Source organism: Melopsittacus undulatus, chromosome 8, assembly GCF_012275295.1.
Source record: "Melopsittacus undulatus isolate bMelUnd1 chromosome 8, bMelUnd1.mat.Z, whole genome shotgun sequence".
Taxonomy (NCBI): Eukaryota; Metazoa; Chordata; class Aves; order Psittaciformes; family Psittaculidae; genus Melopsittacus; species Melopsittacus undulatus.
In genome coordinates this window covers 44,708,704-44,731,611 of record NC_047534.1, presented here as the reverse complement: position 1 = coordinate 44,731,611, position 22,908 = coordinate 44,708,704, and the positions used below count along the sequence as shown (strand labels likewise).

The 22,908-nt window shown below is 37.3% G+C and overlaps 1 protein-coding gene across 1 annotated transcript in view; it reads right to left on the bottom strand.

Annotated features, from left to right (window-relative positions):
• Window positions 1–22,908, bottom strand: part of GRB14 (growth factor receptor bound protein 14) — a 63,873-nt gene that overhangs the window by 10,188 nt on the left and 30,777 nt on the right. The window contains exons 3-9 of the mRNA XM_034065545.1: window positions 18,700–18,856; window positions 12,487–12,608; window positions 10,093–10,167; window positions 2,804–2,941; window positions 1,658–1,768; window positions 1,372–1,467; window positions 711–791 (exon numbers count right to left, since the gene is read on the bottom strand). Of these exons, the coding sequence (XP_033921436.1) occupies window positions 711–791; window positions 1,372–1,467; window positions 1,658–1,768; window positions 2,804–2,941; window positions 10,093–10,167; window positions 12,487–12,608; window positions 18,700–18,856 (780 nt within the window). The remainder of the gene's footprint in view (window positions 1–710; window positions 792–1,371; window positions 1,468–1,657; window positions 1,769–2,803; window positions 2,942–10,092; window positions 10,168–12,486; window positions 12,609–18,699; window positions 18,857–22,908) is intronic.

Here is a 22,908-nt window from a genome sequence, read left to right as displayed (position 1 = left end):
CAAGTAATTCTTACTTAATTTAGCCAAAAAAACCCACAAAAGTGATATAAATCATCCATGAAAAAGTCTGAAATCAAATGACTCATAAAGAACTGGGATAATATAAGATATTAAAGAAAAGGACAACCTGATCCAATCCCAACTATCTTACTGAGGAGCTGGACACAGCATCTACTATAGGCTGCTGTCCTCCAAATTTCAGTTCTGCCAAATTACAGTGTTCCTCTGAAGTCCAGTCAGTACTGCACCAACTGAAATTCACCTCAAACACTTAACATTTCATATTTAAAAAATTAAAATGGAAGTATTACTGTATACCAAGAAGGATTTGTTACATCTTTCTTATACAGCACTTAGAGCATGTGTATCCTTAAACACTTCGCTTCTTTTTTAATGCATTTATAGTTCTGCTGCTGTTTCCAAAATCCTCTTTCCATTCTTTTTGACTGTGATAATAATGCCAATGAACCCTTAAAATACTGGTGATTTGACAAAGGGAAAAAGCCTCTTAATTGGTTTGCACTACCTGACTTGCATCAAGTAATTAATTAGCTCTGTAGTCAACGCTGACAGCCCTGAATATTTCGGCAAGCATTTGCACATGCAAAGATTTGCAGGATCAGGTCAGTAGTATAACTGACACAAGTTACTTAAAAATAGCATGATGACAGAAACAATGTATTTATTCATGGAGGTACTGTGGGACATACCATAGGTGTTATATTCAAAGGGCTGCAGCCACTTCTACCTTGATATGGTTGCATGTAATTCTGATACAGCTGCATCCCATACTAAAACCAGAAAATAACATGGTTAGCATTTTCAATTATAAACCTAAGCCAAGTAAATTGTTTTTCCAAGATGTAAATAATAACACATGCTTTTCTTTACCATTAAAACTCAGGGACAAATGCTGTTAGGATAAGGAAATGCACATTATCATCATTGTTGCCTCTGCCTTTATAAACGTACACTGCATTAAATACTACCCATTTAATACAACAAATTACCTACTCCTATTTTGTCACACAGAGACACATTTTAAAAGCATACTAAAAACATTCTTGTGTATTCCTATTGTTTTGTTCAATATTACTCTACAATCTCAATGACTTCAACAAGGCTGCATACAAACATATGCTTACAGTTAAGTATTTGCAGGACTAAGGCTTCAAGACATCATCCCATGCCCTACAATGATTTCAGTAATTTGGTCTCCATTTATTGGGATGAAATACAGTAAGATTTCACATTTCAGAGTACAAAGTTGATATTGCATTGCATGGGAACCTAGATACTCCTCTACCACACAATATCAAAATATCACATAGTAAACTTAAGCAAGAAGCTAACTCCACACAGAAAAATTACCTTAAGCAACCTAATTGCTGTCATCCAACAGGTCCTACTTTGTTCATCATCTGCACAGAGCTGTTTCAGGTCTCTGGTTCCTCTTGATTTGTTAGGCTAGAAGGCCACAGCACATTTTTTTAGCATTAATGCATATCTTGAAGATAATACCTGTTGAAATAAAAGCCACTAATTCTCCTATTTTATAAGAGACAGCTGAATGTTGTTTTCAGAAAACTTAAAGTATCTTCAGCTTACCTAAAAATTGTGGCTTACTTTAATATGTATCAGAATAATAAGCTTGTACCTTAAAGCAGAATCCATAGTTTGTTGGTGCTCCAGAAATCTTTTTGCCTGTCAAAGACATGTACATATCACTATTGCTGAATTCACAGAAAAACTGCAGATGCCTTGGCTCCTAAAAAGAAGAGCAACGTACTATAGTTAGACTATTTTTAGCCAGTCTCTCCACATAATAAACTCAGGAGATGTAGTAGTTATCCTGTTCCAAAATAGTCTTAACGTACTGTAGTTTTAACTCTGACATCATGAAATCTAGGAAGAGATAACTCAGCATTTATTTCATAATGCAGAGGAAAAACACATCAAACTAGTCAAAGAGTTCATTCTTCCAGAGAGGGAGAAAAACCAAAGTACCAGTGATGATACTTCTGGGAAAACATCCACTAAATTCAAGCCACAATAATATTAGAGTAGGAGTCAAGTTTTGACAGCTGTATGTATTTCAAACATCAAAATAAAAGGGACTGTCATAATCTGAAAACTGTCCACTACTATTTCTAACCATTATCTCCACCCTGTAAGATGAACTCAGCTAAGGAAGAAAACAAAAGAAATTTGCTGAAGGATACAAAAGCAGCTCAATAATTACTCTGTCAGTTAACACAGAAAATACAGAACAAGAAAAAACTTTGGTTTAAGTGGTTTACGTAAAAGGTGTCTCAACTCCAATGTATACAGTTTAACATAACCACGTTTAAAGAACTGCCACCAAAAAGTTGAAGTAGTAAAATGGAAAACTGTACAGTGACAAAATGTGAGAACTCTCAAAATCTTTCTGTAAAATCCCTTTATACACAGGGTTTTGTTTATTTTACATAATGAAGTAAGACAAACACTTTTCAAAGCATCTACTTACACTTCAGCATTTTAACTACTAGTTGAAAATTCATTTTAAAAGGGTACTCTGTTAACTGACTGGAAAAATATTGATCAGAACAAAGCAAAGTTAGGCAAAAAGAAACTACTGTTTCTAAGACAATACTTTCCCAGTTTTATATCACTTTAGATTTTATCTGTAATAAATATTTTTTTTCCTTTTTATCATTGCAAGTTGAAATTAAAATTTTTGTTATTAGAACAGATTTGAAGCACATACATATTTGCTCTAACTTCATTAGGTTCTCCCTTTTTTTTTTCTTTCTTCCCTTACCTTAGATGTACCTTTAATGGAAAAATAAAGGCCAGATCTTCTCAAAAGAAAGTACAATTTTTTCCAGGATTTTTTCCCCTGCTCCTTTGCATGCAAATAACCATGAATCTCAGGATATGTGCTGGAGCTTAGGAACATCTGAAAGAAAACATCAGATATGCATTTTTCTTTCCATCTGAAACCAGCTTTCTATTTCACTAACATAGACAGAACTAAGGGGAATAAACCCCTAAATCCAGTATCACACCACAGTAATTCAATTATGATTGCATCTAATCCCATTAGGAGTACCTCTGACTTAAGATGTGTAGAGTGTTACACAACTCCAAGGTATGCTAAGCAAGTTACATATTTATATGGAACATATGGTTTGAAATGAGAGCATTAGTTATGCAATATGTTGACTTCAGCAACAAAACCAGTGTTAAGAAGTTCTGATCCCATGCCTCAGACCCTATTTATATAAAACTGCAAATGAATGCTACCAACAGAAGAAGAAGAAAAAAAAAGCTACCTCTCCTTCCCCCTGTGTTACAAACCAGATAAGGGAACCAACCTAAGTTAAAATTAATTCAGCAAAGAAATCACAAAAACTGAATCACAAACCCATGCAGGTCAGGTAGATGTTACCATTTTCAAAAGGAAGAGACAAAGGAGGGACCTGCAGTGGTGCCTGAGCAGGAGCTTTAGGAGCCAAAGCCAGAAGCTGGGCCAATTATCAGGACAACTTCTGCTTAAGATATTCAATGGCTTTGCTTTAGCCATTTCAACCAGACATAGCCAGAGTGCAACACAACTGTTACCTTACAAGATACTGTTATCTTAGCAAAGACCAAGTACACAGTTTTACTCAGTCTGTAGAAGAAAACTGCAGAAGTACCCACTAAAAGCTGGCAACCATATTAACTTTATGCTAATTCCATGAAATGCACTCATTTTTATTACTCTTCTTCCAATAAAACTGCTCAGAACAATGACTCACATCTAAACATACTAACCTAGAACCCTTCAATTTCCATACATGCAAAGGAAGCACTGTCATTCCCAAGCTCTTCAAGGAAACTTGCCCCAGGCTGGTCTGTAGTATCATAAATACTATCTAGACTTATATAGAGGTAGGGAACAAAGGGTTTTCTGGTTGGCATCTGCAGTTTCCATTGCTGTATTTTCCTCCTGTCCACTGCCACTTTCAGAAAATCTGATTTGAGGACACATTGCAACAGATTACCAGGCAAGAGACAGAATGGCTAATACAGGACTGCAGCAAAATAATGAAATGAATGTGATTTTGGAAGCAGATCAAGTTCTTTAGACACTAAATAATGCAGTTCAACCAAGAAACACAAGGTTGCTTTCACTTTTATTGTTTTCCTATCTTGCAGTCTAAATTCAGCTGGTGTGAATGCAGTAACATGGGCAGGCTTCACCTGACAGGGGAATGCCCTAGCTCACAGCAAAGAATGCATTATGAATAGCTTCACCGCTAGTCACCTGAATAGTTAATTTACAGTAAGAGTGGGTACATCTATCTACAGTGCTACTGCTACACAGCTGTGTGCAAATGCAGTTTAAGCTATTTCAGCCACACTGAAGCAGATGGGTAGGTTCTGGTAGGTGTTCCAGCCTGTTTTCTTCCCATTTGCCACAAATGAACAGGTTCACTGATGGCAAATGTCAAGGCTGAGTTGAAGAAGTATTTTAACTCCATAAACAAAGTCAAATGGAAGCTTTAGGAAAATCTAAATGAGTCAATCTATGTAAAAAAAAAAAAAAAAAAGAACAGCATCTTTTTAGGGTTTAGTATTTCTGCTTAACATGAAAGGAGTGGTTGGCTCGCAGCCTGCACAAGTGTCTTTCCCAGGATTTCTGCCATAAGAGCTTCAAACCAAAAGTGCTGTCATGAAAAACACGTTTCTTACTCAGCAGACCAAAGTGGAATACAAAATACAAAGCTCAGCTTCAACAGTCATCGCTGTGCCCATGCTATCAATTAAAATAAAGTAGCAATAATGCTAGGAAAAAGGCAATCCCAAATCCATCTTTTACTTTCTAAGACAGCTGAGGACTGTGTGAGAAAATACAACATGAGCAAGCTGAAGTTAAAACTAGTAACTGTCAGAAGAAATGAGCAGTAAAAATATTTCAGTCAGAATTGAATGCAGTAAACACCTAAAATTAAAGATAGTAGGAAAAACAAATTCATTGGGATTTCTGTTCTGGGTTGGTTTATGGTAGGGTTTTTTGTTGTTGTTTTGGTTGCTTGTTTGTTTTTTTTTTAATGGAGGTTCATAAAAATTTAGTATTGGGGGAATGCATCCCTGTTCATACAGGTAATCAATATACAACTAATATAAGAAAAATAAGAAAAGTCTTTAATATAGTAAGATGAATTGTGGAGAATTAAATGATGGTATGCTGCAGGCAGGGATTACTGGTCACATGATATGCAGAAATAAGCTTGTGCCCTCTCTCCCATGCAGTGAAATATATAACATGATTTGTAGGGTGGTGTCAAATGTCACCATGTCTTTCAGATAGTAGCATATGACAGCACCAAGGACTCAATTATGATTTGCTTATCTGTAAAACCAATTTAAAATCAAGCTGAACAAAAACCAAAGCAAAATAAATGCCTGTTGTTGGTAAAAAAACAAACCAATCAACAGGTGAAAAAACAGAACAGGAAAACACACTGCACTGTCTCAAATTAATATAATAAAAAAAAAATAATCAGAAATTCTAGATGTCACTAAATGCAATGAGGTTTGAGAGCCATACTCATAACTATAAACCTTATTTGTATGCACCTTCAAAATATAACCCCCATTTTCAAGAAGGGGAAAATGGTTGACCCAGGGAATTACAAACCAGTCAGTCTCACCTCTGTGCCTGGCAAAATCTTGGAGCAGATTCTCCTGGAAGGCATTGCTAGGGCACATGAAAAACAACAAAGTGCTTGGTGACAGCCAGCATGGCTTCACTAAGGGGAAATCCTGCCTGACCAGTTTGGTGGCCTTCTATGATGGGGCTACAAAAGTGATGGACAGAGGTGGAGCAGTTGATGTCATCTACCTGGACCTGTGCAAAGCGTTCGACACTGTCCCACACGACATCCTTGTCTCTAAATTGAGGAGACATCAATTTGATAGGTGGACCATTTGGTGGATAAAGAACTGGCTGGATGGTCGCACTCAAAGAGTTGTGGTCAATGGTTCAGTGTCCGTCTGGAGACCAGTAACGAGTGTGTCCCTCAGGGATCGGTGTTGGGACCGGTCTTGTTTAACATCTTTATCAATGACATGGACAGTGGGATTGAGTGTGCCCTCAGCGAGTTTGCCGATGACACCAAGCTGTGTGGTTCGACTGATACGCTGGAGGGAAGGAATGCCATCCAGAGGGACCTTGACACGCTTGTGAGGTGGGCTGATGCCAACCTCATGAAATTTAACCATGACAAGTGCAAGGTCCTACACCTGGGTCAGAGCAATCCCAGGCACAGCTACAGAGCAGCCCTGCGGAGAAGGAGTTGGGGGTATTAGTCAATGAGACAATGAACACGAGCCAGCTTCAGTGTGCACTTGCAGCCCAGAAAGCCAACCGTATTCTGGCCTGCATCAAAAGAAGTGTGACCAGCAGGTCAAAGCAGGTGATCCTGCCCCTCTACTCTGCTCTTGTGAGACCTCACTTAGAGTATTGGGTGCAGTTCTGGTGTCCTCAACATAAAAAAGGATATGGAACTGTTAGAACAAGTCCAGAGGAGCGCCACGAGGATGATCAGGGGACTGGAGCACCTCCCATATGAAGACAGGCTGAGAAAGTTGGGGCTGTTCAGCCTGGAGAAGAGAAGGCTGCGTGGAGACCTCATAGCAGCCTTCCAGTATCTGACGGAGGCCTACAGGGATGCTGGTGAGGGACTCTTCATTAGGGACTGTAGGGATACGACAAGGGGTAATGGGTTGACACTTAAACAGCAGAGGTTTAGACTGGATATAAGGAAGAAATTCTTTCCTGTTAGGGTGGTGAGGTACTGGAATGGGTTGCCCAGGGATGTTGTGAATGCTCCATCCCTGGCAGTGTTCAAGGCCAGGTTGGATGAAGTCTTGGGTGACATGGTTTAGTGTGAGGTGTCCCTGCCCATGGCAGGGGGGTTGGAACTGCACGATCTTAAGGTCCTTTCCAACCCTAACTATTCTATGATTCTATGATTTTTAATGAAAGACTGGTTGCAGTAGCATAGAAAATATTTGCTAATGGGGATGCTTCTCAAGCATTACACACTATTTTTGAGAGTCAAAGAAGCAAACATTTTCCTAAAGCTCTGTGAATCAAGTTGAATTTGATGACTGATTTTTTCAAAGATGTGATTACAGCTGGCAATCACCCAGCCCAATGCTACTGGGAATGAGCAGGATTTTCCCCTAAACCTGCTGATAAATAATAGGGCACCAAGCAGTTCCAGTGAAGAACTGTTACTGACTCTCAGTATTGTCTCCTGTTGACTTCAGTCAGATTGAGAGTTTTAGACTGGCAGAAAGGCCAGAAAAACCTAGAAAGGAAAATGGGAAAGGCAGACTAGAACACGCCTAGGAGATTGACAAAAGACTGAAATTTTGTGCATGGCTATTTCAGCCTGAAATCAAGGAAAAGTCACTATTCTACCTTTCGCAAAATGGTAAATGCCTGTCTTGATAATCCTGCTGCGTCATTATCTTAATTTTTGCATACATAAAATTTACTTTGTTATGCTTATTTAGGAAAGGCATATGTTCTCTTCTTTAATATATCCTACATCAGGTGCAAGGTTCTTTTTATTCCTCTGGAAGACAGGTTGGACATGTGGTGTGCACAACAGTTTTTTTTAATGTATTTACACTTTAAAAAGCAATTAGAAAGAAGCAGCCAAATTGGTGAACAGAACTCTGAACTTGAAGTCTACCTACCAAATCTGAATATCAATTCCATCCATTAAACGGGGGGAGGGAAATAGGTCTACTCTTAAAAACAAAACCAGAAAGAACCTGCTATTTTGAAGGTGCCACTGTTAAATTTAAAACAGTGACATACTGCATAGGGGAAAAAAATAAAAATCTGTTACAAATAAATATAAAGCCTCTCCAAATTAAAAATTGGAGAAATGTTATTCACAGATAAAAAAAAAAAAAAAAAAACCCAAATTTTGACCCTTCAAAGGAATTTAAAAATTACACCAACACCTTATTGACCTCAGTGAGGTAGGATATCACCTATTAAGGACCCAGTTCTGTCAACACTCTATGCTGTGCAGTCTATTATTGGAAATGCTGTCATGAATAAGAGAGGCCTCAGATTAAGAGCTACATATTAGCTTCCATTTTGAAATGTTGTTAAGTACCCAACTTGCAAAAATAATCTACATCAAGACTTCCAGATGATCCATACTGCCTACCACTAGACATGTATATACAGCAGAGCAGCTGTATTCTAATAAGTATGGCTTCTAATTCTAATAGTGACACTTTTTTTCAGGCTATAGGTCAAGCCTCTCTTTGGTATACACAGATACTTGGTATATGTCAGACCTAGCAATTTTACTTACCACATGCTAAATGATAGGAGACAGGTAAACTGGACGTGTTTTTTTGTTTTCAGGCTATTCAGATGTTCTGACTTGAAGTCATCAGCCAAAATACTCACTTTCAATGAAAGTCAAGAAAAACATACTTGAAAAATATTTTACTTGCTCACCGCTCAATCCACAAAAAACTATAGAAGTATCAGAAGTGATTTTTTAATCACTTGTAAGCATTGAGTTGTTAAAACTAATGTCTCTTTTGATACTTGACCAAGCACATCACAAATAATAACCAAGACTATTAAATTGTCTTAATGAAAGTTTCCAAGGATATAGCGACTGGCTGTAAACAACCAACCCAACAGCTTCTGCTGAAACATGTGTGACGACTGCACAATTCACGAAGGTATTCTCTACCTTATGCCTCCTAAGTTTTATTGAACAAAATACAATTAAACAGACAATACAACATAAAATAGCAATAGAGGAGTGTTCACAACAGATTTTTCCATCTACCAAAATGGGATGTAATCATTACCTATTTAGAATGATTCTTAATCTTATCCACATGCTCTGCACATTCGCTATATATCATATATGGGCAAGAATATCTAAATCAAATGTTTATGTTAGGCTGCAAAATCTATTTGCTATTTGCATAGCAAAAGTGAAGCAATTTTCATTAGATATGCAGCATCTGTAGAAATTAATTTTTTTTATTTAGGTTTGTAAAAATTACTTACAGAATCTAGTATTTGTCAATTATATTTAATTTGAAACATTTTTATTCTATTTGGGGTTAACTTAACCTCCTGACTAACATCCACTTTTATAAGGATGTAACTTTTTAATACAGAGGAATGTTTTGAGAATTAGTTGTTTAATGTTTTTCATTTACTGGCAGATGCTAAAGGAGAATTTATTATATAATGAAAAAAAACCCAACAACCTAGTTTTAATATTTCCTTTAGTTCTACCTTAAATATCTTGTGTTATTATGTTGCCTTTCCAATCAGTCTTTATCCCCAAAACTCACACATAGGCTTGCTGTCTTAAGACCAGTGAAAGTTCTTCTATTAATTATTTTTTCTACTGACAAGCAAACAAGAATGATGAGTATGTTTCCACCTTTATTACTCATTTTTCCCCTCTTTTGGAAGTAAGACGATGATCCCTGATATGGTCATTCTGTGAAATTATTCCCACTGTAAATTAAAATCTTGTGTCCACTTAAAAGATGACTAACACTGAGTGACCTACCATTTTTTTTTCCCAAAGGCTACAGTAGCCTTCAAGCTAACAAATCATACTAGTCAGTCTAAATTTTCTACTCATTAAGTTTAACCATTTAAGCCTTTTTTTTATATCCAGTTGTATCACATTACCATTTCCTCGTTATTCTACCAATGCCTGCGATTAAGTATATGCCAAGTACTGCAGCACTCCACCTTTTTAAGGAGACAGGGTCTTTCACCTGAAATATCCAATAAAGGCATCAACCATTTTATACTTCATTTTCTGTTTTGACACTCCATGGCTCTGAAAGAATGTGTAAGTTTCCAAGTGTGGTCATACACACCACTTTGTACCTCATAGGGAAAAAAAAATATTAACCATATTTTGACTTATTCAAAACCTAGGAACAGATCCAACAGTGGCAAAGAATTATGCTCACAACAAAACAGGCAATGGGAAATTCTAAATTGTGCTGGCTCATCTTAATTAAAAGATTACATACCTGTAATATCCCAGAGTGGCTTACAGCTGCATGGGTCTCACTTGGAAAAGATATCATATGATCTGGAAAAAAGCTCTGTAACAATAACAATTTGTATCAAAGTTCAATAAAAATAAACATAAAATTTCCTACCTCTTTTGGATGTAAAATTAAAGTTCTCCATGCCCTGCAAGACACTGCAGATGCTGTGATCTAGTAATTCACATTTACCTTACTATCATTCCTAAATTTGTGGCATCTGATATATTATTTGCTGAAAACCTTAAAAATTTTGGGAAAACATAAGCAGTTTCTGTGTGGGGTTCTTAAAGAGCCAAGGCTACATAGTGAGCAATTCCGATACCCTGAGTCTTGCTACTCTAAAATAAGAAGAGTCTTGGCAGGCCTAAACTAGGTCAATTGTCTTGTTATTCCTCTGTAATTTTCCATGTTTTCGTGCAAAGAATGATCCCTGCCAAGGTTGTAGTTTCCCACTGTATTTTCAGAGTAAAGTATTTAATCACAATTATAACAAGGTGTAAACATTAGCTCTGTAAACGATAGTAACCTCTAGACTAACCAATTAGAGCTCAGTATCCAAGGCCGTTACATAAGGGAGTAAGGGTATAAGAAGAGCACTGTATCTAATAAAGTTTGGCAATCGTTTGATCATCTTGATTGCCTCTGCGCTGTCCGGGACTCCTGCATCAACAGTTTCTGGAAGCAAGAGGATTTCATACACCAGTACTTGGCCCTTAGTGCTGTTTTTCTAGTAGTAATTTCTATCGCTGTTGATGTATAAGAGTTGCTGGGGGTTCAATGTGCTGCAAAGTAGGGGCAATATATGCCAACATTTTCTTCTATTGCTTTCCTTACACTAGAAACCCAGCAAAATATTTTGGAATAATTTCCATTAATAGAGAATAAGTCCTCTCATTTTTTACCTAACTGTCCACTTTGTATATGAAGATCAGTTAAATCTAACTATATTAATATGGTATGGTTAAAAAGTCCACATTTAAAGTGTCAATTTCATTGTCAAGGAAAGGTCAAGGGGTAATTTATGGACAGACCTGCAGCTGGGGAGTTCAATACAGTCATGCAAATATGAACCAGCCAAGAATCTGATCATTACTTATGAAGTTTTCCCAAGGTCTGGACAAGTTTGAAGCTAATATTCCCTCGACCATCCAATGTCCAGTGACCTTCATTTTTAATAAGACTGAACTACTGTTAGGGTTGATGCATATCAACTCATTTCTAGTGAAGCATCCCTACTACATCTGGGCCCACAGTACCCAGAAGAATGACTCAACAGAAACAGTAGGGTCTCTGATCAACCACAGTTGCTTATGCTAGTCATAGCTGCATGTCTGCCACACTCCACAGCTGGTTCCACTCACTGGCTAACCACACACTTCTTTGAAAGCTACTTAGCTAACCATAGACTGTCTAAAACTTAGAATTTTTCACTGGTGCAATGATACCTCTATGCTGGGGAGTACATGATTTGCTCAGAGAAACACAGGTGGAGAAAGAAGAAAACCTCTGATCTCTTGGATCTTTTGTTATCTTAATATTTACCTTTTCATCCTTTTCACAGGTAGGTAATTTGAGTTCCCTTCCACTTTTCACCTTTCAAGTCCTCATACATTTCTGCTATTTCCCCCTTTGACATCTGAAACAAGCTGGCTTTATAAGAGACAGCATCAGGAGTGATCCAAATACACCATGCATTTAAGCAACCAAATGGTGAATTTCTCCAGCTGAGCCACGACTGCTTCCATAGCCTTTGACATCAGCCACGGTCTGAATTAGCAACATTAACCTTTGGCAACATCCTTGAATTACAAGTTGTCTCTGTTCTCCTTCCATTCCTTACATACACTAACTCTGGCTTCACTTCCACTTACTTGTAATAGGTTATGGCTGCTCACAGCCTTTTGTGTCAGCTGTCATTTAGCTGCAGCTGTGAGAAGCTGCCATTGGGCAGCACGGGCCCATAACATTCGATTTTCACTTTAACAATAAAATCCATCTTTGCTACAGATGACCCTCCTCACACTGCTTCATTTTATGTTTTGTTGTCACTTGATGGGAACTTCATTCAATTTCAATAACTTTATTTTGTTGCAGGTCTATGTGCAAACTTCAGTGTAGTTAAGCCCATGTCTGCATGTCTGCCCCCTCACTTCCCAAAAACTAAATGTATGAACAGGGATGTTTTACAGTTGCAACAAAGGGACTAGACAACAGTTACATGGCCAACTCATATGTTCCTATATCTCAGATATTCTCTCCCAGTTACTCCTTTTGGCTCTAATAACTTTACACTGCCTATCCACATGTAACAGAAAAGACTTTCTTGTAACTACAGCAATTGCACCACTTCACAGATACAATGTCAGGACTTACCAGGGGATTTTTAAAAAATTCATACTTGGCATAATTTTTTCTAAAATACAGTTTATTTTCTTCTTCCGTTACCCAATTTGACTGGACTTCCATTACTAATTCATGGTCCTCTATAGCTCTTCCTGTAAAAAAACACAAACAAATTAAAATAAACCCAAAACCCAGATAACCTGCACCTTAAGAGCCTAAGAGTAGAATGTGAAAACACAAAGATCAGGTAATTAAAATATTACTATACTAATTTAAACAAATACAAACAATGAAACAAGCAACCTGAACACGGTCCGCTACTTAGGTCCATGTTACACCAAACTGCTGTTCCACCTCAGTAGGGCCCAACTTCTGAGGTAGGTCACACATGGGTTATTTTTGTTGTGCTTTGCTTCTTTTACAGGGGCAGCTGAGGGCTTTATTCTATTGTATGGCCAAATCCACATTCTCCCTGTAGCAGCCTGTCTGTGGTTTCTGTTGGGAATGTCTTCCTAGCAGCTGTAGGACTAGCGTGCACAAAAGGAACGGTAAAAGTAAGCCATGAAAAAAATAAAAAAACAAAACAAAAATAACCTACAAAGTGAATCCTAATGTGTAGTTTGTCTTTGCAATGGGGCGAGGGGAAGAAAAGGCAAAGAATTCAGTTGTAGTACAGCACTGGCAAACAGAATCGGTATTCTCACTGTTTTAGACTGCTTCTACCATTTAGAATCTTGAGTGAGTTTTTCCATTTTACAACAGTATGATATGAACTTAAAGGAAATACATAGAATTTAAAAACTTTCCTGTAGATGTGTGGTGCATGTTGACATGTTGGATACTTTGAGTAATGCAACGAGACTACTCATAGTGCAGGAAGTTAAGCGTAAATTCTCAAGACTATGCATACATGCATAATTTGCCTATAATATTATTTATACTGCATATCCCACACACACATTTTTTTGATACATTTCATCAGCTTGTGAATTGATATTACGAAAAAAAAAAAAAAACTAAAAACCCTACCATGGACCTGCTTCCAAATGAGCACACAGTTTTTGTGCCCACTTGTATTTTGTTGTGGACTCAAACTAATGAGAATAAATGGAACTGAATAAAGTTGTGTATTTTATTTAAATTATCATTGGCACCTCCAAATTTAAATTACACTCCAACAATGAGTTACAGGTTAAGAACAAATTTGACTTCTAAACTGATGTGTCTCTGCCAGTTATGGAGTTTTAACATCCAATTCTGATCACGGTTTCAACAGGAAAAGGCAATTAAAAATTCATTATAAAAACCATGCAGCTTACGATTTTCTGATCCTAATTTTCTAATCCCATTTTCTCCACTTAGAGAAATTTTATTAGAAATTTTTTTAAAAGTCCTAACACATAAAATAATAGTATTTAAAAAAAAAACAAAATTTAATTAAGCATAACATTAAATTAATATAAATGGTAAATTTTTGCAAGTGGTCCTGGCTAAACAAATAGCCTAACTTTCATATGGTGTAGTGTGGACAACATCCTAAGAGATAAAACACAAACCTCATTCTGAAATCATTAAAACCTCTTTAGAATAACAATATCTTTCTATTGATCTTCTCTTGCCATCATAGTCACTGTTTCATGCTTCCACATGTTGGGTAACAGCTTTATTGTAGCCCACAAATCTATAAGCTTCTTCAGGAAATTTCCAGCTAGCAAATTTAGAGACAATACATTCATACAACTAAATTTCACCACAGTGGGAAAATATCAAGCTCATAACTGGCATAAGACAAAGCACTCTGACAATCAAGCAGGGCAAAGTTAAAATTTCCACTGAATTTAACTCATTGCTGAGCCCATACAGACAGAAATTAAGGATGCTACTTGAAAGTCACATATTGTAAGTGGATTAAATGAAGCACACAAAACCAGAAAACAAAAAATACCCCCAAAATAGAGAAAGTGAGCCTTTGAAAAACGTTGTACATGCTGCTCTACTGCAAAACACATTCAGATGCAAGAGACACTAAAGAACTGAAGCTCTTACTCAAAATCAGCATTTTTTTTTCCTTTCAATTTTATGGAGAGAAAGTGCTCCTCTGGGATGACATTTAAAACTCTTAAATGCTTGGCATTGTGACATTTAAGAAAATACCATTTCCTCAAGAGTTACTTCTTGGTACAAAAATAAGAAATTCTGCATCACCCCAATGGATAGGTAAGGCTGCTGGTATTTCTTTATTTTTAAGGTGACATATCAGAGAATATTCTACAATTTATTCAACTTACTTTCTTGAAGAAACCGAAATACAGAGTTAGTGTGCTCCAAAACACAGCCCTCTAATCAAATCTCTAAACGTTGCCATGAAAAAGGCACACTTTGGTTTAGTTAGATAATTTTTTCTCTTCCAGCTAGATAGCAAAGTTTCTGCCTCCTTCTCTACCATCTCTTTATTACTACTACATGAGGACCACCTTCTCCAAAACAGTCTCCTCAACTATGGAAAATAACTAAAGCACATGAAAGATTTAATACTGAAATCCATGACAGAATGCATTTCAAATGGTCTCCCTAGCCACCCAAATCGGGGAGGGGATTAAACCAAATAAAAACCAGAAAAGCCATTGCTCAGTACTACTGCACAGATAATGCTTTGTGAGCCTTCCCACAGACTACCTAAAAGAATGCAGATAGTGAAATCAAAACAAGACAGTGAAGCATAACAATGATGTGCCTAACCAAGCCACTACTTCCTACTCACAGAGGAATCCTAGAATGCAAGTCTATTGAGCTGCAGAAGCAAAATGAAAAATGTTTACAGTCAACACAAAAATTTCTCGCTAGAGAAGAAAAATTTCAGCATGAAGAGAGTACTTTTTTTTCAAAGGAGAACAGCTATGGAAAACTTCTGTTTTCACAGGCTGCCCTGTCTGTATAGGGGAATTATGTGACCCAAACACCAAGGTACCTAGTGGTAGGGATGACATAGCATCATCAAAATCCAGGTATACCACAGTAGCCTTTAATAATCTCAGGCAAGGTGAAAAACATCTATGAATTTCTTTGAATTCAGTAGCCTGGGACAATGGGACAAAGAAGGAACATAGCAGAAGCACACAGCTCTGAAATACATTGAGATTTATAGTGCTGTAATAGTTCTCATACTTTGGATAGTTGAAATAGAGCCCAGGCTACTGCAAAACTTCGGAGGTGGGTAGGAAGACTGAGCATCCCAGGTGACAGGGCAAAGGCAGGGGGTTGTTATGGGTGCCAAAAGGCAGGCAGATGGAGTACACCAGTCAGTGCCTCAGGGAGGTGGTGGAGGAACCATCTCACCTGCCCACTTGCCGAGTCAACACCACCTGGTCAGTGCCTGCCATGTAGCGTAGTGAGGACATGACAATGCTTAATGTACAACAATACAGCTCCACACTGAAAGGCATATAGGACTGTGAAAACAGGACTATACAGACTGTGGATTTGTTTTGGTTTAGGTGGAATATTTTTTTTTCCTTCTTTTTAACTTTCACATGCAGGTACCTCCACACAGAAATGTGCGAACACTCCAGTGATGTAATTAATGTCTGTCTTGATTAAAAGCAGAACACTGTACTCAGCTCACTAAGATTCGTGCAATTATACCTAATTCAGGAGTATTCAGACAGCTGTTAGATATCAAAGAAAATGTTCACTAATTTATGAATACATTATTAATCCCTGTAATACTGGAATTTACATAAACATACACACAGTATTTCTTCCTTCTATATCCATTTGCTGAAGTTGGGAGCAGAAAAAGACTCTCCAAACTTCCATGGATAAAATACACAACAAATTAATAAATAGCAAACGGTCCAAAACTAAATCATCATTTGAAAAATATTTGTTCACACTACTCATCCAGTGCTTAAGAATATACTTAAAGCAAGTCAAAATCAGTATGTTAAGTATTTCAAACAAAACCAATCTAACACTGTTATAAAAATAAATCTATTACATTCAGTATCATTAAAAACGTAGAAGAAATCTCATGTTGCTCTTAATAATGTTGGATTGCCATTTATAAGAGGAGGTTTAGACTGGATGTTAGGAAAAATTTCTTTACCAAAAGGGTGATCAGGCACTGGAACAGCCTTCCCAGGGAAGTGGTTGAATCACCATCCCTGCATATGTTCAAAAACCTGCCTTTAGTGACATGGCTTGGAGGTGGACATGGCAGTCCTGGGACAGAGGTTGGACTTGATCCTAAAGGTCTTTTCCAGCCTAGTTGATTCTATGATTCTAAGAAATTTTTTTATTTTAGAAATTATTAGTTCATCTCTTTCTAAAATTATGCCCTAAGCATACAAGTAATTTTTATTATTTCATAATCTTAGGAAAAGCAACTTCACTAATGATTTTATATTGAAATCTTCCAAGATATCCTCCAGACTGAAGAAAGCACTCTCTGACAAAGAGTGCACAAGCCACTATTGCTCTGCCATAGTTTGTCAAAAGTGTCTTCTTCAGTAGCTACTACACTACTTAAACACTAAACCACTTAAACACCAGCCACACTATAAAATACAGAAAACACTACTACTATTTATATAGTAGTGCTGTCTAAATCCATTTTTTATACCTCCTCTTCTGTAGCAGTGCTCAACTCAGATTTAACTCTGACCTTACTCTGAGCTGGAAGCATCTTACAACTGATACATTCAGTGCAAAAGGTTTTAAATATCTCTGAAATGTTACAAAGCAACAAAAAACTCTGAAAGAAATGTTTGTGACTGCCTTCATGGGACAAAGGACCAGAAAATGGCAGAAAACAGCTTTCTCTTTTGTAGTTCATCTTTAAAATATGGCTGTTCAACATAACACAGTCAGAGCTGCACAGTTAAGTTTATTTTAAACAAATGCACAAGTCCAGACTCCCTAGGTAAATACCCAGAAAGAGAGTTTAACAATAGCCTTTAGCCATATATAAATCTCCATGGTGTGTGTGTGTGCAGGGGGAGGGTTGTTTGGTTTTTTGTTGATGGTGTTTTTTCAAAAATCTACAGTACTGGAGTTGTCAGGTATCAGTGCAGTCTCTTCTGAGAATTAAGGACTCCAAGTTTTCTGTGTGTTTTAGGATGCAGAGAGGCCTCAAAACATTCTCTTTGTCAAACCATGCTTTGCACTGGCAGCTGGAACTGCTTTTGAGGTTGCAGAAGTACTGTCTTTGGTAACTCTTGTACAGTGCCAAAGTTAAATAATAATATGGAAGCTTTCAGTGACATGAAATTGAAAGCAGATTTTTTTAATGGCATTTGTCTTTTAGTAAAGTTTTCTGATATAGTTCCTTATCAAAACCAAACACAATACAGAACTGAAAAGTCATGCTGTAAAAGTAAGACTGTCTGACTAGAGTTCAATAACACATCCTAACAGTGGATTTCTAAACTCATCTTTTGCTGAGTGAAGTCTTTCATGTGTTCTGTATTTCTTATATCTCTGAAAACATCCCCTTTTTTATGCTGCAAAATTACATCTCTACACTTGAAAAAGGTACAGAGACCAGAAGGCAAAACCATAGTTGTAATATGAAACTATAAATTACACCTTTTAAACTGTGTAGCAGAAAAAGAAGGAATACTGATGATGTGGAAGGAGTTCAGTGTGTTTCATTTCCAGCAACTTAAAATACTAAGCATAACGTCACTTCAACATAGCTCACTGGTCCTTAACTAGGAGTTTAGAAGAACGGTTTTGTTCTGTCTTTAAATAGTCCTGTCCCAAGGTTCACAACACATATAGCCAAACTGAGTGCATTAAAATACTAACAGCCTACTTTAATGTTGTTTTTGAATACTTGGTCCTATTGTCCAGATATAATAGCAGCTTTCTGTCTTTGATGTCAGAGGTTTCACTGAGGTGTGTTGGAAACAGCAAAACTTTTGTTGTCTTGCTAGACAAGCAGGAAATACCAGTAAAAGATGAAGAACTGACAAAGAAAAGCAAGGAAGAGTGATGAAGAATCACTCTTACAGATGCAGAAAAAGTAACATGAGGCAAATGCACTATGACAAAATGTACTTTATAGCTATGCTTTCAACAAAAAGAGAAACAGAAGCAACAAGCCCCCAAAAGAATAAATTCACGCAAGTCCTCCATCATTTAGCTTCCAAGCCTTTCTATAGCAATTGTACTTCTATGCGAAAATGGAAAAAAAAAACCCACTTCATTTACTGCCAAACAATTGTATGGTATTAATCTTACCTAAACCTGTGTGGGTAAGTTGTTCAAACAGAGTCCAGCTATGGTCATCAATGTAGTGGTTCTTCAGTATCAAGAGCTGACATACATCCCTGGCTGTTATATCACTTGGTACTTCCAAAGCTCTGCTAGTATTGTCTTCACTATATACTTTAATTACCTGCAATAAATAAAAAAAGCTAAAATATCCGTAAGTTTAACCTTTGATTCAGTTAGTTCAAATACATTCCTCTCTCATATTCACGAGTGAGACAAGAACCTATACATATAGGATGCAATACTAAAACCAGCCATTTCTCCCTAGTGCAGTGGTGTAATGGAGAACAAAACAGCTGAGTAAAGCATATCCCACTTCGAAGTTTGGCTACTGGTCATCTTTTGCCACAGGACACTGAAAAGATCGTTGCATTCCCTTAAAAAAAATATAATAGAGAGACAAATAAACCTGGTGAAAACGTACATTTTTACGTAAGCTAAAGAAGAAATCACAGAGCATAAACAGTGAAATTCAAGAATTCAGTGACTGCAGAACTCTAAGAGTTGATATAGAGTTAGTTCAGAGAACAATCAGATTCAAGAAGCTCATAATTCTACATACAATGAAACAGGAAATGCTGGACATGCTTCAAATTTTCACAAGCAAGAACTGAAGTGATGAGTTAATAAAAAGACATACAAACATACATAAAAAATCAAAAATATCATACATGGGAAAGAATTACCATCATATGAGGACCAGAGAAGGAAACAAAATATTGTAGAACATGTAGATGCAAAAAATCTTATTACAAATATACAATCTTTATTGCGTTCTATCAGCATTTTTTTCAAGCTTCTTTATTCTACTGGAAGGGGTGTGGAGGGGAGGAAGCAGAGGCAATGCAAACTCTCAGGAGTTATCCTGTCATTTTCACTTTTAAATGTCAGTTTGAAAGTTCTTTTTCTCCACTGGTATGTATTTTAAGAGTCCTAAAGAATGGGTGTCCATAATTTCCTGAAAAGATGAAACTAACCTTGCTGATGCTTAGTTTCAAATTAAGAGGCTGAGGAACTCTTACTGCATAGTGATTGTTTGAAGGAAGGCATGACCATTTAGGTATGTTTTCTGTATTTTCTTTATCTGAAGGAGAATTAATTAAATGAATCAGATGACTCTCTGAACTGGATGGAACTGATGCAAATCCCCATAGTGACTAAGCCCATTAAGTTCAATGCAGAAGGGTTTTTTTTCCTGGTATAGGAGTAGAAAATATTTCATATTCCTCAAAGAAGTCAAGAAACCCAATACTCTGTTAGATTTCCTCTATTTTGCATTTTTTAAAAGTAGACAAAATACGAACAGTGAAAAATATTGACACTCCCCACACAAGGATCAATTTATACTCCTGTGGTATTATATGTGGTAACGATAACACATTCCCAGAATAAAAAACTTGTTTGAGATTTTATTATAAACACAGGCAGATAAACATGAACAGTAGGTATAGAAGATCTGATGCAACATTAAACATGCCATAAAAATCTTCCAGGTACTCAGAAACACACTAAGTTATCAGGTCTGGTATGCAGTACCTTGTATTTTCAAACAAGCATTTTCACTGGAAAGCTGCTCAGTGTCATGAGGCTGAGAAGTAAATACAACAATTGATCCTCAAGAATCAGATTTATTTGCCAATATTTACATTTTCCAGTACTGTGAAGTAACAGTGTTGTTTGTTCTCTACCAAAACAATGAGAGTCTGAATGTCCATTCCCAGCGCAGTGCTTGCTGTGTACTGTGCTAATGGAAACACTAAGCAGCTCCCTTGCTAGTGACAGTGGCCACAGCAGCAAGGAATTCAGCACAGGTTAAACTACCTTGCCTACTCTGTCTGTGTCAAAGCACAGGCATCCTCAAGACAAAGAGCATCAAAGATGTTTTGAATTTATCCCCAAAATCCTCTCAGTTTATTCAATTCATCCATATTCATCAGAATACATCACACACCTCACCTGAACTTTATAGACAAAACCTAAACACAGTTGTAAGCCCTTCATTAGACAAGACACAAATTCTTAAAGACAAACAAACATGTTATTGTCAGTCAGTCCTTAATTTGCTACCTTACTAAACACATGCTGATTTCAAGCATCTAATGAACAATCAGCAATGTATTGTTGCCCTAACCTGTTACAGCAGGTCCTGCTGTTTTGTGCTGAAGTTGGTAGGTAAATGAGCAAAGAGCCACAACTTCATCTCCTGCCATGTGCTTCTTTCCCACTAAATGCAAAAATTTTCCCTTGACCTCCACTCCAAATCAGGTCATCTCACCCATGATTTCTAAATAACAAGGAAAAAGGACTCCATTTGAATACCACATAGTGATTAAAGCACCTTGATGGCCTTACTCCTCTTCATAATCCTGTTTTTCATTATGGAACTACATATATGCCAGTTCTGTTACAAACTTTGGCCCTGTGTATTAGATCAGCATGAAGTCCATGATGATTTGCTTTAATACTTCAGCTAATAAGTGATGACAGCTCAAGCGTTCCACACAAGGTTCAGCCACCCTTGCCACAACACCAATCTTCAGGATATAGCAATCATTAAAAGTGGTGAATTCTGTCTCTATTCATGAATTTGCCACCTCAGAGCAAGAGTCTTCCCACAAAAAGAGACAGACCTGAAGGAAGTAGAGCCAAAGTTTCCACAGGCCTAAGCTGCATCCCACTATTAACATTCAATACAAAAGGCAAGAAGACCACATCAATATTGAATTGAATGACCAATACCACCAAAGCAGCCATGGCTGGAGTTCTAAGATGTCTATGGTTCGGCAGCATTCCCAAGTGGGACCGGTTAGCAATGCAGCATGCTTGCAGTATGATCATGTCCCATACTACACACAGACACACCAGACTCCTGCTCCCATCACACAGAAATTATGTTTTGCAGGTCAGGATAAAGCAGTATGAATTATTTAAAATCCTGCAGTATTTACAGAGATTCAAATATGAAGTTAAAAGAAGTGTCTAGCATGCTGTGCTGTGAATGAGGTAGAGGGCTATACTGGTGAGTGGACAAAACAGCACCCCATCACCTTAAAACATGTCCTACTCTGGGCAGCACTGAAGGTCAGGGACAGCTTCATTAGCCTCTTCAGTTAGTCTGTATGAGGCTTAATCTAAAAGATTTTACAGGCTAATGTGCCAGAAAGGAGAGAGACAGTATAGAATGGGAAAGAAAAGGAGAGAATTAAAGTGACTTTCCTAGTATTGGACTAGATGATCATTGTAGGTCCCTTTCAACTGAAATACTGTATATCTCAATCATTTCTCCATAATGCCAGGGTGAGAACCCATGCCAGTGCCCTGGCTAGGGACCCTGCCAACATGTACTAGCCACTATAGTTTTCTCCAGGTACTCATCAAGTTAGGTGGTGTGCTTGTTTCACAGCAAGAGCATGTACAGCCCATACTGAGGCCCTTGATGGATGATTTTTTACAGAAATTCTTTTTAAAAGGGTTAAGAGTCACAGTGGAGATGACTACGCTCTTATGGCTGAGGAAATAGAAAAACACTTTTTAAAATGCTGAAGACAGCAGCACAAGTCATAATAATGAGCTGCCTGCAGCCATTCAACTCAGGGAGCGGGAAGCCTTGGAGGTGGCCTTGGACTACAGGAGCACAGCTAAAACAAAACAACATAACAAAAAAACAATGGCAAAAAAGAAACCACACAGAGTTTATATTCTCTGTGAGTATTTTCACTTGGCTTTCTCAGCATAGTGAAATAAATCCAGCACAAGTCTAGGACAATGGATCACCCCCACTCACAGCTATGATACATTGTCTTACAATGTTGTGCCCTTTTTCCTTTCCTTGCAAGGGAGTCAAATACAGCTAAAGACAACAGTCATGTAATAGACTCTTCTAAACTTCTGCTACGATCTTATTTTAATGAATTGAATATGAAGTGTAAATCTCATGAGTTAGAGTGACCTCTGATGGGTTTTTAATTAGAAAAAGTCGCTTGTTCTGTGCTTTCTGCTGTGTTTGAAGCAAAATCCCCAGTAGGATTTGCTGGGAATGTATTTGTCCCATGGGGATTGGTTCAGATAAATAATGATAAATTCAAAATCCCATATTTCCTTGGAAATATGTTGCAAAAATACTTCTTTTGCCAGAAACAGGGGATGCTCTACGAAGTTAAGGGTGGCAGGATTATG